Here is a 14,494-nt window from a genome sequence, read left to right as displayed (position 1 = left end):
ATGTGCATATTTCTCTGTAGTGTGTGTGTTTGTTTGTGTGTGTGTGTGTGTTGGAGTGTGTGAGCAGGTATCCTTTATTCATGTATAGTTGCATTAGTTTACCTTAAAATCACTCATGTATATTTCATGCCCCCTCCCACCTCCCAAATCCCTTCAGCAATACTAAACTTAACTGAGCCTGAGCCGAGTGGAGAAACACCTCTGGCTCCAAAGAAAATTTCCTCTCACCCCTTGAATTTTTCTTTGTGCTCTCTGACCTGTGATAGTAGTGTGATTTACCCCCGAGAGTTACAGCACAGCAGCCCTCAATCAGCCTTTTGTTTCTCTGGACACTTTGCCCAGTCTATAATTTTCCCAGGCTGAGGAGATATCAAGCAGCAGTTCAAAGCATCCTCCCGGCTGGCTCCTGCCTCAGCGGTAGCATTGGGAAACAGGCCCTTATCTCTTCCTCCTCCTCTTCAGTACGGGGGATGGGGTGAGCTTATCTCCTTCACTCCTCTTCTGACTCAAATGAGAGAGGCCAGTGATCCGCCCGAGTTCTGCTATGGCCATGACCCACGTCCACTTGCAAACATTCAAATAATACTCAACTTGCATGGCCACACACGCACACATCCTTTTTTTATACACAGAAATAGTTTCTGGTAGGTCTTTTCTTTGAGCCAGAAGTCATATTATGCACCTAAATCACAGTTGCAATTTCCCCCAAAAATGTAGTTTTAATATTTCTGAATGGGGAAAACATGCTTGTACAGCACACTGCATCCTTTTGTAGAGGCAAATAGGGTTATAGAAAAAAACTATTCAGAAACACGCATGTGGGCTAGATTAGACTTTCGTTGTGTCTGAAAACAGGTTCGTGCCCCACTTTTGGGTGGCGACCCACCAGTTGAGAATGACTGGTTTAAAGTGTTCCCATGTTCACTGTGGCGTGTGAGAGGCTGTCAGCAGAGATATTATTGGATCATTTGGTGGTTACCAGTCATCTCTATAGCATTTTACTCTTGCAGTCAAAACTATGAAACTGTATTGAAATGTTCATACTGAGGGTGGGCGTTACAATTATTTGTCATACATTATAAAAAGGGATAAATTATCATACAGATGCACAATACTTACCTAAATGGCAATATATTGTCAAACCAGCGTCTGATCTGATCCTTTTTTTTAAGCCATTGTAAATAATGCACCACAAGGTTGACTGGTTCAGTCATTCACTCTCAAACTTACACACACATTTGAGTTTGTGAACTCAGCAAAGCAGCAAAGATGCCACACTTCCACAAGTTTATGTTCTGCTTGTTCAACAGGTGTTTTAGAAATGTCTCCATATTGGTTTACTCAAGTAAAACTTAAGCTCCTCTCTGCGCCCATAAATTCTTAGTAAGTCCGTCTTAAATAAATCACCCACTGATGTATTGAATTTAACAATATCTGTATTTGAAAAAAGGCCTGTTTTGTCTCTAATAAGCACGAGACACTTCTGTCATATAAAATGAATTGGTATCTAAAATCCACAAATGCATACATTGGCTATGTACAACAAGAGAAGGAATCGACCTTTTACAGTAACACACTTTTTAAATCTACTTAATTATTTTGCCTATTTGTTTGTTTTGCTTATTCTTCAGCTACAGTGAACAATCTGTGCTTTATTTCCCAAAGGGATTGTTAGCAGAGGGGAACCTCAGGGCATCATATCAGCCATTATTTAGCTTGAATAGTGTAAACAAACAGGATGCGATGCGCAGTTATCAAGCAATCACTCATCACTACTAGACTGTACTGTATCTCTTAAAGCATGTTTTTTGGGGATATGTATGTAATGTATGTATAACATTTATAAAGTTGCACGCAGTGGCTGAGGTGTGAGATTTTTTCCTGTCAGCTATATGGCAGTAAATTGGGTCAAACCTGAGCCGAACCATACTATTGAGATTGCTACACACACATTATACACATGTGATATTGAGGTGTTAACTTGACTTTGAGGTGTTACCATCACATCGGGAAATTGCTTTTCTGTAAGTACTTTAGTTTGGGATTTTTTTTTTCTTTTCCTCTAAAGCAGCACTTTCGTTTCATGATTAGTTGCAAATAATTCCAGTTTTATAGGGAGCAGAATGGAGTTATTATTAATACTTTGGAAGTGGAATTGTGCAGGGTTACACACCCTCTAAATTACTAAAATGTACATTTTTAAAGTAGATGAGTGCATTGAATCACTTTCTCGTGTGCTACTAAAACATGTACTGTAGACACCAAGCTAACCCTAACATAAAATATTCATATACACACATCTTAAAATGTCACAGTTTCACCTTCTAACACACTTCTGTTCTCCGACTTTTTCCTCTCTGCTTCGTCCACCAGCCCATCTCTGTTCAGAACAGAACAAGTGGGAGAAATCTTCCACAAGAATGCGGGGGAAAACCTGTCGACATTAACCTGCTTCCTATCAACCATCCTCTGCTCCTACGCATTTACATACACACAAGCACATGCACGAACACACATTGTCATCTGTGTGTATTGTGCTACTGGAGGCTGATTCAATGTACTTGGTTCCTATTACTGCCAAAACAAGGCCATATACTGTTTTATTGGGTATGCAGGGCAAATTGTATGCTGATAATTTACTACTGGGAACCCTTGTAGACAGTATGCCTCCCATCAGTCATTAATTATCTATCATTCCTGCTGATTTATCCTTGCAAAACCAAATCATTTAATTTAATCTGATTGTGTGGAGCCTCCATCCATTCCTCTCACTCCATAAGTATAATAAATGTTAAGTACAATAAGAGTAACTGCATGTCACTCTGCATATTAATCACTAATACCAGTTGCCATCAGACCATGACTCAGCAATTGCAGAGTTTAAATAAATGTAGACCCCTGTGACCGACTGGTCAGTGAGTCAGTATTCTGGCGGCCAGATGGAATAACGCTGCCTCTTTACTGTTTGTAAGTAGAGCAGCAACAGGAAATGAGATGATATGTAGACATGAACAAAAGAAGTGGGATTTTCTTCCAAGTGCAGAACTTGGTTTGCTTCAATCTGTTCTGCATGTTCTGGACTGTTTCCACCTGTAGTTTGGCTTTGTGTGCTTGGGTAAAGTGAAAAACAGGGTTAATGAACTGAATTAGTTCTTTAGTCACTCTAATATTGACAGTGTCTGAATTCTTTTAAATAATTTATCCGGTCGCTCACTGAACTGTTTGTCTGGATGAAAATGGTGTTGATGTGGTCTGAAAGGTCTCCGTCTCTGTAAGATTTAGATTTTAGTTTCTGGTGGCTCACTCTCAAAACAAAGAAAATGAGCTGAGCCCTTGTCTCGTGTGCATGTGTTTGTGAAGATGCACGGGTGGTTTGTGTGTGTGTGTTTTAGGAGAGTGTGGTGATCACAGTCTGCCATTGTTGAGTAATGTCTAATTAAGGCCCACAGCGAGGCAGGTAATCTGGCCGGGGTGTGTGGAGGGAGATGGGAGAAGGAGGAGGGAAGGGGGGAATAAGGCTTTGGCTAGGTGATGATTTGGGTTGATTATCTGCACTAATTGGGCCAGCTAAGTAGCAGAGCAGTGGTTGGAGCCTGCAGTCTCACCTCTCATTAAAATGATCTAATGATGAGTTTCCAGCTCTTCTGACCAGAGGAACGGGTGGCCATGTCGGTCGCTAGTTAGCAAGCTGTCCCCGAGGACATGCACCCTAAAACAACTTACAGTGTTGTTACACTTCGGACACATTTGCAGAGGTGGGAGTAGGATGGCTACAATTAAAAATGACAATAAGTTGTTGTCAAGTGTTTGTAGTGTTTTTATTCTTAAAAATACAAAAACATGTTTGAGAGGTAGGAGGTGTTGTTTGTTAATTAATGCAATGTCAGCTTTAAATCCAAATGCATGATTGCTCATTGTTAGCTGCTTTTCCCTCCCACCTTTACACAAACACTGACTGGATGACAGATTTAAGTTTAAGGTTAAAACAACAACAAAAGATATTGACAAAAATACAAACTGGTGGAAAGACGTTGGCGCCGCATCTTGAAAACAAATAAAAGAAACAATACTATATTGCATCTGCTTGTTTTTACAACAACAAAGATCACACTGAGGTTGTCAGTGGAAATTATTATTTCCACTCAGAGATTTTCTGATATTAAAGGCAATGGAACAGGAAACGAACAGCAACTTGTGGGTCATTGTGGTTGGGTTTCGTTAATAGGAAACAGCTCACTGTGGTTGATGAGTGATGGAAGTGCATTTCAAGATTTTTTTCAGCATTTAGAAAGATTGATTTTTTTCTCCAAAAACAACACAAAAGGCAGCAGAGCAAACTTCTTAGGAGAAGGCACCAGAGCTCCTATAATTGGCCAAAACTATATGTAAAAAAAAAAAGCTCTTTGATGTGTTTGTGTTATTGACATTTCTCTTTATGTATCCCTGCTTTTATTTTGTCATGGCCTGTAAATACTCTTAACTTAATGTCTAAAGAACGCTGTAACCTTATTGTGTTAATCACTAATTTCAAGTTATGCTTATGTCATCCAGGTATGTGTCTGTGCGCGTTTGCTTGTAACTACATAAAATAATTTACGTGCAGCTACAGCTACAAATTGTAGCTGTAGCTGTCTTGGCTGTTAGGTCCATATTTATGAGATGGAGTTTTATGCGCTCCATGTTACAAAGAGAGGAAATGAAACTTCCTCATGCCGCAGACAGTGTGCAGCATGTAGTCTGCTGCCCTAATCCCTCAGCTGCTCCACATTACCAAATCCCTATTACCTGCAGCCCATCTAATCTTGGGATGTAGTTTCCATCAGGTAGGATTAATAACAGCCCACTGTGGCTAGAGTGCCTGAATCTGTGTGTGTGTGTCTGTTTAAGTGTGTCCACACCCCCACCTCTTCCTTCTTTAATAAGCACGTTGTAATTTATGGTTGTAGTTCATCGACGGACGGCTGGCCAAATTGAACGCAGGCCGCGGCTTCACCGACGTGTTTGAAGAGGAGATCACAGAGGGGGGCTTCTGTGGAAGTGAGTAGTGCTAGACCTGTCTATCAATTAGTCACATTATATTGGTTTGCCATGCTTCATGTTACGTACACGTAGTTGTTGTTGCACTATAGTAATACGTAAAAAAAAAAAACTCACTGTATGATATGAAGAGCTTTATTATGGCCAAGCAAAATAAACACAAAATAAATACTATGACATTTCTTATAAAACCAAGTCGAACCAAATAAACCAAAATTTTTCAGATGCTAATGGACAAAAAATAGAATCATTTACTATTTATATCTGCAAATGACACCGTAATGCTACAGAGTATATGCTCCTGAAATAATTGTAAAGCTCCTTGTGGTAAATTGGTTCATTATTTTGTATTGTGCGTGAATCTTGAATGTCATTTCAAGCAAAAATCTTTATTGGAACTGTTATAAAGGTGAAATGCAAATCTGAATGAATGTGGCAAAAGAAGATTGACAACAGAATTAAAATTGTTTTGGCAGGAATGAGCATTATTACATGTGGAGACGCGTGTACAAGACATCAGAAGTTTGAGTGTGAAACAAATCCCATTGGAAATGCTCAGACAAATTAGACTGTTTTGATCGTTACACTTTTGGTTTGAGTCGTATTTACATGACAAGAAAAAAGACATACCATCCAGATGTTGCAGCTAAATACTCATATTATTAGGTTTAACAATGGGTTCTTGACCCACATGCACACTGTCATATGTAATTATGTTGTGAGAAAACAGTCCTTCATTAAATCAAGTTAGAATAGTTGAAAACATTCAGCAGTTCATATTTTAATTCATAACTATTCGTTTAATGTTTGTTTAAAAAGTTTAACAGAACTGAGGCTTAGATAAATCGAAGGACTGAGACTTTAATAATTTTTCTTTTTATGACTTTAATTGCACAGAAACCACATGAAATGCTCAATAATGTGTTAGTGTATGCTGACTGTCACAGTACAATATCCATAGTCACCTTTGCTTTGCAATATTTATGCTGTGGTAATGAGCACATAATGATTAATTCATTTTTCATGTGTTTTATACATCCCTTTAGGTAACTCCAGGTCCTATCAGCAATGGATGCACACTGTAAAGGTATTCACAGAATGCCCCACGTATCATACCTAAATGCTTTTATCTCCCTTTTTTTTTTATGTTTCACTCATTTTTTACATTTAATTGAAAGCGTGATTGACACAACTCAGGGTTTGAAGTCCTAGTAGCGCCTTTGGAATGAAGGGGCTGCCTAAATGTACAGATCCAGGCTGAGTGCAGTTTGGTGTGTGTGAAGCGGCGCGTGCAGCAGGACAGCAGAGACAGACAGGGAGGGAGACAGAAGTGATTTGACGTGACAAGACGTCCTCCGACATGACATGTTGATCTGGCAGCAAACACAGGCGTTACTCCGCTCAACGGGCCCAAGAACATAGATCTCCCTCCTTCTTCGTCTCTTTCCTCTTCTCCTTTTCTTCCCTTTATCTATCTCTCTTTATCGCCCTCCCTCTTTTCATCTCTGTCACAGCCCCCCTCTGTCTGTCTCTCTCTCTCTCTCTCTCTTACTCAGTACCTCTCCCTCAGCCTCCCTCTCTCCTCACACCGTCAGCTAAGGCTGAATTAGTTCTCTAGAGTGCTCTTCAAAGGTTTGTTAAAGTTCATATTTCCTGACTGACAGGGATCTATAAGAAGGGCCTTCACCCTGGCCCCTCTCCTCCTCTCCCTCTGCCGGCTTCTGAAATGCTGTCTGCCATTTACTCTGTTTAGCCGTTTAGCCGACGCTTTGTGCTTACACTAAAGACCAAACGGAGAGAAAGAGGGAGACGACAAAGGAAAGATGCAGCAACTCGGATAGAGAAAAGAAGACAGGCACACAGAAATACTGGGAACCACAGTGTCAGTCTGCAAAACTCAAAGTAGAAATCAATCATGCACAGTCCCTTCTATTGCTGTTTTAGGCTGCTTCTAAATAAAAACCTCCTGAACGCTATGAATCATACCATTTATCATGACTCAGAGATATGATTCTTAGCCTGGTGTCACCACTTTTCAATGAGGTTGTATTACGATACAATTTGGAGCCGCAGAGGGAGTTGTGGTGGTGTTTGATATTGAAAATTAGTCCTGCGCGACTAGTGCAGGAGTCATAGGTGAGAATAATAATACTGGTAAGGTTACTGAACATAACGTGCAAAAGCACATAATCAAACAGATTTTTTTACTCTATGAACAAAACATCTTTAGTGACACACCGATCCTTTAATATTACTGTTTTACAGTATAGTAGTTTACAGTGCTTACTGAATGATTAATTCACATAGATCATCACATTAACCGCCCATCTTTTCCTGTGTATATACTCTGCACATGAATAATTCATATAATAATACTTCACAATAGTTGTTTTGAATGTGTGTAATTTACTTTAGAATATGTGAATGACAAATAACTGTCTGTCGTATTATAGAGAGGAGGAGCACTCTTCAACACCGCTGTGACAAAGGTACGTTCTTCTTCTGCAAAACTGTTGAATAGACAGCCTCATCAGTCCTTCAATCCCCAAATCTTAAGTCTCCTAATCAGTATGCTTGAACATGCGAACATTAACTTTAAAAAGTGTCTGTTGCAATTCACTGTGGTGGGAATGCAAGCATTGTTCACGACCAGCCAATGTTTGATGAGCAGCACCATGTCATTAGGTGCTGTACAATAGGTGGTCAGGGTGCCCTTTCATGTTATCGCCTCCTGTTAGTGTGTGAAGCGCTCTTATCCAGCCTTTTGTCTCCATGTTTTTGCCACAGAGATCAAAGCATTTCTTGATGTTACATGAAACCAGAACAGAATGTTAATGCAACATGTTTTGATTAGTAATCTATGCGTGTGCGTGTGCGAATGTGTGTGCGAATGTGTTGTTTTTCCACCTAGGCCAAGAGTCATGCCAAGAGGGGCATTCGGGACATTAAGGGCAGACTTAAAGCAAAGGTGAGCAGCATGGACCTGCACAGCTTTCTGACGCACACACACTCAAACAAGCATCCATACACACATGTACTCGTAATTCTGTTCTGAGGCGCACAAAGACACACACGCTCCCCTCATAGAAACAGACAGGAAGGCTGCTTTACATGGAGCGTGTGATTCTGACGCAGGGGCCTTTAATGACTGTTGAAGCCTGCTTATCACTTTGTTCAGGGCTGTACATTTTTAACCAACGCCCCTCTGGCTATGGCCTGTCATGTCATCTGAGCCCCAGCCCCTCGTTCTCTTTCATTGTCTGCATATTTCATCAGTGAGTCTGTGATTTCCTCAAAGCTAATGTAACGAGGTGTATGTTTCCATAAGCCTGATGGATTTGATAAGGCAATAGCAGTTTGATCTGTCAGTGGGAAACTGAGGAGAGAGGGCACTGATGATGAACAAGCAGAGCATGCAGTGTGTGCTGCACACACAAACACACAGTTACACACACACAGTAGAGACAAATAGAAGTGCTGAGATCTATTTGATCTTGAAGTCAGATTTCCTGTGTAGTCAGAAGACAAATGAATTCAAGTTTCTTAAGATCACATTTAATCTGCAGAGCCTTTACAGTATGTTGCTCCCAGCTGCAGATGCTTATACAAGGCCCTCCGGCACAACCATATTGAAATTAGACGTATCAGAGGTGGCTTAATTATTACCTTAGTTGTTATTGTCATAACTTGCTATGGAAACATTTTAAAGGGTCATCCCACAGTATTTTATATTTCCATTATTGTCTGAAGAATTTTATGGAAAGACCAACTTTAACAATGTGTTGTTTGTCTCAGTACTGTCCAGCCTCATTGTGTCTGAAGCTCTGAGACCCAAGCCTGTTTATTCCCACTATGTGCATAAATCTTAAAAACTAGTCATTCATTTGTACTTTATTGTTTTTTAAAGTGATTTTGTGAAACTTCGTGAAGCTCTAATGGGGTTTGGACAACACTTGAGGAGTAAACCACACAATATCAGACTTTATATGCACAATACTTTGAAATTGATTCACTTTATTAAAGGAGAAAATGCTTGTAATGTCTCGTGGTCTGGTTAATTTACACCCTCACCTTTATTCTTCTAACCGATACTTTAGTTTCAATTATTTATAACACAAATCACCTAATATTTGCATTAATCATCTCTCTCTCTCAGGAAGAAGAAGAAGATGGGATGATGGTCTGTGCAGGGTCTCCCACCAGCACCAAGAGCCTGTCTCCAAGGAGACTGCAGAAGATGAGACGGGTATGATACACACACATACGCACACACACACAGATGCACATCAGTAAATGAGTTAACTACATCTACACTGACTGATGGTACCACAGCTCAGTTTTTACTTGACTGACATGGGTGCAGTCTTCCACTTCTGTACTCTTTCTGTCCACTTTTTGCTCTCTGTGCTCTTTTTTTTTTTTTTTTACCCCCCTCTCTCGATCCCCATCTCTCTCTCTTTTTATCTCAAACTCTCTCCTCCTTCTCCCTTTCTCCCCCACTCTCTCCTGTAACAGCACTCGGAAGTACAGTAGTTTGTCAGGGTGCCAAATGTAATGATAAGCATTTTTTTCTTTCAACACGCTTATGTTGTACATTCAGTGTTTTTCTCAGAACAGCATGGACAGTAGAAGCAATTCATCTGCTGGTCAGCATTTCCTCTGAAGAATTTGCTTGTGTGCCATAAGTGGATAGCACATATTTTTCTTTGTTGTGTGCAGAGCTGGCATAAGATGTGCAAGCACATGCATGCTCCCAAAATACACATTCATCACTAAATTTACCAGGAAAGTTGGGATTGCTAGAGAATTATTTGATACTTGGTGCAGTGTAAATGAACATGAACACTTTTACTGGTGTAGGACATTTTACACAATTTAAATTGTACACTTCTGTACAATATAAAACATGTGCATACATCCTCAGGGAAACTAGTTATATCTCCCACCTTGTATATATGCCTCTCTACCACCAGCGGGAGCATTTCCATGTCTTACTGCTAAATGAAAAAAGTTGACTCCCAATTCTGTCTATAAAAAAAAAAAATGTCTGCATGCATACACTGACATTTTGGTCACAGTCATGTAGAAGTGTGATTAGGAGAGGTTGTGCTGTCTCTAATTAGCATTGTGTTTCCTGTGTTTGAGATGAGGCTGGAAAGTCTTAACGCAGAGGAAGGTGTGACGGCCGGGGAGAGGAGAGGAACGGCAATTAGGGTTTTTCTAAAGGCCTCAGTGGACAACCCCCCCTCCCCCACTAGTGCTCACACGAAGGCAGGCCAATACACTCCGATTAACAGTTAACATGCAAGCGATGTGCACGCACACCCAGAAACACATGCACACCGTTTTCAGGATATACACATGCTCACACCTCTGTTCCTGCCATTCAGGCCTGCTCATTGCCACAATAACAGATCCTTAATAACCATTGGAGGAGAGACACACAGGACGGGTTTTGTGTTTGTATTTTTATATTAGTTTGTCTTTAGCAACAAACAATTCTCTTCTCATTCTTTTCTTCTCAAATTGCCTCCCTAACTGCTTATAGAACATAACCCAGATAAATGTATTACATCAATCGATGACATGAAACCTTCTTTAGTTCTGTTTCTCAAAACTGACGACCTGGGACTTTTTTTATTGTATTTTTTTTAGGAAACCCAGACTGAAAATTGAGAAGCTAAGAAAACCTTGATAATTTATGGCCTGTCCGTGTGCAGTAACCCCTGAAAGATTGAAACTGTTCAAAACATTTGTCAGGAAATTGTAGTTGAAATATAGATGTTTTTTTTATATATATCATGGTTTTCATCTTTTCTATACAAATTAAAGCACATTAGAAACTCAACTTAGAAAAGAAAAGTAAAATAAAATTTAATAAAAAATATGTGCACAAGTAATGTTTCTGTTTATATATTTTGACAAGTACATAACAAACTGTTTAATTATGATTACCTGGCTACTTATAACATACTATATTTATAATTCAGTTACACCTAAAAAAGCTGCTTCTTATCTCTCTATATTTCACATTTCTGTTTTTTTTTTTTTTCCCCAAGATTGCTTCCTATGAAATCTTGATAGTGCTCTTCTGCCCACACTTGTCTTGACCAGGTGTTCGTTGCGCTAGAAATTGATCTCAGTGGGACTAACCTGGTTAAATAAAGGTTAAGTAAAATGGGAAACAAAACGCTTAGATTTATCCTCATAGCTCCTCTTCTTTCCATGCCCACACACAGACCTCTATTGCTTGGCCTGCCCTTATTTCTAGCTCTTCATAAATGAAAATATGTCCCAGTGACTCTCTGTAGACAAGCCAACATCGTTTATCTTTACAAGCCACACATCTAATTTAGTAAGTGTGTATTTTCCAGCTACCTATTTAAACAATATTATTTTATAGTTAAACAAAACCATCCTCCCACTACCTTTACAATAAAAAGATTTTAAGTGTTACATGTAGTTTTTTTTTTTTGCGACATGTCATCAGCTACACTCCTCCTGTGTCCTCATCCCTTCACCTGTTCCAGTAAATTCAGATGCACGTTGTCATCAGAAGCTCCAATCTGATTAGAAACATTTCACAGTCTCGTTTGACAGAAAAAGCACTGATACATTTTCATCATTCATCATTTTTAGCAAACACCACTAAGTCTGTCCTTGAAGTGAAATGAATGATCCTGGAGAAGCTCCTTTAATTAATCATAGCAAAATAAACAGATTTATGAAATTCATATTTGATCAGCCAACACATGTACCAAAGTGAAAGTGCTTCTGTCATATGCGTACATATTTCAGCCATATTTGGCAATGTGGGTGATTTGTAGTGTTTGGTGAGCTTGTTGATTAAGAATGTAGGAGTAATCCTTTCGTTTGACAAAAACAAGACTGAATTGGACTGCTGACTTCTTGTCTGATATAACAAACAACAACCATTGTTCTGGCTCCTGTATGGTTTTGTGCGTGAGTGCCACATCTGTTTTGAGACTCGTATGTAGGATTTTGTGTATTTGGTGTGTGTGTGTGTTTTATGTGATATTGTGCTTTAAGCATCTGCAAATAGAAAGTGTGTCTGTACCTAAGCCTTTTTGTACATGAGTATATATTTTAGTGTGTGTGTGTGTGTGTGTGTGTGTGTGTGTGTGTGTGTGTGTGTGTGTGTGTGTATACAAATGTACATGCATTTAGCATTTTGCCTGAGGTTGGAGGGAACAGAATGACAGCTGTTAAGAGAAAAGAGGAGAGTAGAGGTGGGGACAGTGTTATGGGCAATGACAGCCAGCAGGCTCAGCCCCAGGCTCTGGACTCTTCACCTGGTGAGACAGGAGAGATGCCAGCCCCGAAAACAGCGCACAGCTCATTGTGGAGGGGAAACAGGGAGCTAACACAGATGTAAAACAGAGTCACAAAGATACTTTAGTGTGTACATACTGTGTGTGTGATGCATGGGTGAATATTTGTGTGTGCTCCCAGCAGTGGGAGATGGCTCACATGGTCATGGCCAGTAGACACATATGTACAGTATTTGTGTTGTATTCAGAGCACATCTGTGTAATGACGATTTCAGAATGAAACTACCATTTGTCTCTGAATAATAATAATGCTTATACCAGTATGCATTTTAATACAGTAACAGTTACCATGAAGTGTTGTTCATAATGCAATCTAGCCGTTGTGCGTGTAATATATTCAGTACGTGATTGAAAGTGCTATAATATGGTCAATATGCAAAGCGATACTTTCTGGGTAAACTGAATAGGAAATAACTATTTTACAGGATGTACTGTAGATTATAGAGCACACTGTGTGTGTGTTTATAATAATACAGTTTTTTTATGTGAACAGAACATGGCTCAAATATGCTCACGATATCCTACGTAAGATTAATATTGTGAATAAATCTTTTCGTAAGAATAGTTGAGCTGCATCACAGTGAACTTTTAAGCAGAGTCTATCTGTCTGTAGCTGCGTGTGTGTATGTGTATGTGTTTACATGGTTATTTGTATGCGTTTGTAGTCTCCACTTTGCTCAGTTTCTCCCCACTTCAGAGACCGAGCAGCTTCCTCGCTGAAACCAAAGTGCCATCTCCTGGCACCTTCAAAGTACTGCACTGCACCCATTCACAGAAAGGCACCTGGTGATTTTACTGGATGAGTTTAGTTTAGACAGAATGAGCATAATGTATTTTCCTTCTTTTATATGGCTCCTGTTTTAAGCGAAAAGGAAGTGGGCTTTCAGCAACAGCCAGTTGGACAGACGAGCAGTGGATCTCTCCTCAAACACACTGGGGTTTTTTTTTTTGTTTTGTGTTTTTTTTTTTTTTTTTTCTCCCTTTCGAGCGAGCCGCTCTTAAATAGGCAGACGCAGACTTGGCCGTACTTCTGCAAAGGCTCTGCCTCTCCCCAAGGTTTGTTTGCATTTTACTGGCATCTCTTTACATACCCTGCCAAACAGTGAGATCAGTGCCCACTCAGAAATACCATATGAAATGTATAATGTAAGACTGGCTATTAAAGTCCGCTAACGTTTGGCCCTGTCACAGAGAAGCATAGTTGTTCTGCATAACCGGTCATGCGGGAAAGGAAGGGAAGAGGAGGGGAAAGTTTGTTTCTCCAAATGTGGCTACTAAAATGGATGGTGATGACTGTTTTCCTCCCACAAAAATGACATTGAATTTGTGAATGTGAGTTTTTTTTACAAGGCGACTTTATAATTTTTTTTTATAATTTTCGTACCTTTTTGCTTATTGCATTAAGAGCTTTGGGTATTAGGGGTCGTAGGGAGTAAAGGATAAGTTAGTCAGGTTATGTGTGTGAAGCTTAACCTGTACCGACTCATACATCTTGTACGTGTTTAGCCAGATGCTCAGGGGCACAAATCACAGTATCATGATCACTTCTATCATTTTTTTTATTTAAGAATCACAACAGGTTGCTCTGCCTCTCCCAAAATACTGGATCAAGCTAGTTCTACTGAAATACCCTGACCATTTTTATTATTTTCATGACTCCTGTTCGTCTGCTGTATCTCCTCTTGACTGTTTTGTTCTCTGCTTTCTGTACCGTCTCACTTGTGGCAGAGAGGGATGAAGTGAGTCAGACAGATAGAAACTGTGACATCTGTCAGTGTCAGCAGAGTGATGGAGGGAGAAAATGGGAGACAGGCAGGCATGGAGGGTGAACCGCGTTTCCATTTTCACCTTTCAGCTCGCCATTAGCCGACAGCGAGAAGCTAATGAAGGAGCAGTATGATAATCTGTTGTTCTGCTATTTCATGTTTTTCACTGTCCTGTCAGGCCTGGGGAGGTATGGGATGGCGGTAGAGCTGTCACAGCTTTAACACGGGACCTGCTTGCACCGTATCTCATTGTGAATGTCAAAATGTGACGAGTCTCTATATTCTTATTGTTGTTTTTGTTTTTTACATTGACATACTGTACATTTGATTTTAGATCTC

General features: G+C 39.8%; 1 protein-coding gene across 5 annotated transcripts in view; it reads left to right on the top strand.

Annotated features, from left to right (window-relative positions):
• dennd1b (DENN/MADD domain containing 1B) overlaps positions 1–14,494 on the top strand; it is a 95,006-nt gene that overhangs the window by 72,512 nt on the left and 8,000 nt on the right. For 4 of the 5 annotated variants that reach the window (XM_026345003.1, XM_026345002.1, XM_026345001.1 and 1 more), the window contains 5 exons: positions 4,947–5,037; positions 6,084–6,124; positions 7,491–7,526; positions 7,949–8,005; positions 9,194–9,283. In XM_026345003.1, the coding sequence (XP_026200788.1) occupies positions 4,947–5,037; positions 6,084–6,124; positions 7,491–7,526; positions 7,949–8,005; positions 9,194–9,283 (315 nt within the window). Of the gene's footprint in view, positions 1–4,946; positions 5,046–6,083; positions 6,125–7,490; positions 7,527–7,948; positions 8,006–9,193; positions 9,284–14,494 lie in introns of those variants that run through there. The other variant, XM_026345005.1, reaches the window with a different exon arrangement.

This window comes from Anabas testudineus, chromosome 4 (assembly GCF_900324465.2).
Source record: "Anabas testudineus chromosome 4, fAnaTes1.2, whole genome shotgun sequence".
In the NCBI taxonomy this organism is placed as follows: Eukaryota; Metazoa; Chordata; class Actinopteri; order Anabantiformes; family Anabantidae; genus Anabas; species Anabas testudineus.
This window is presented reverse-complemented; position numbering and strand designations above follow the sequence as displayed.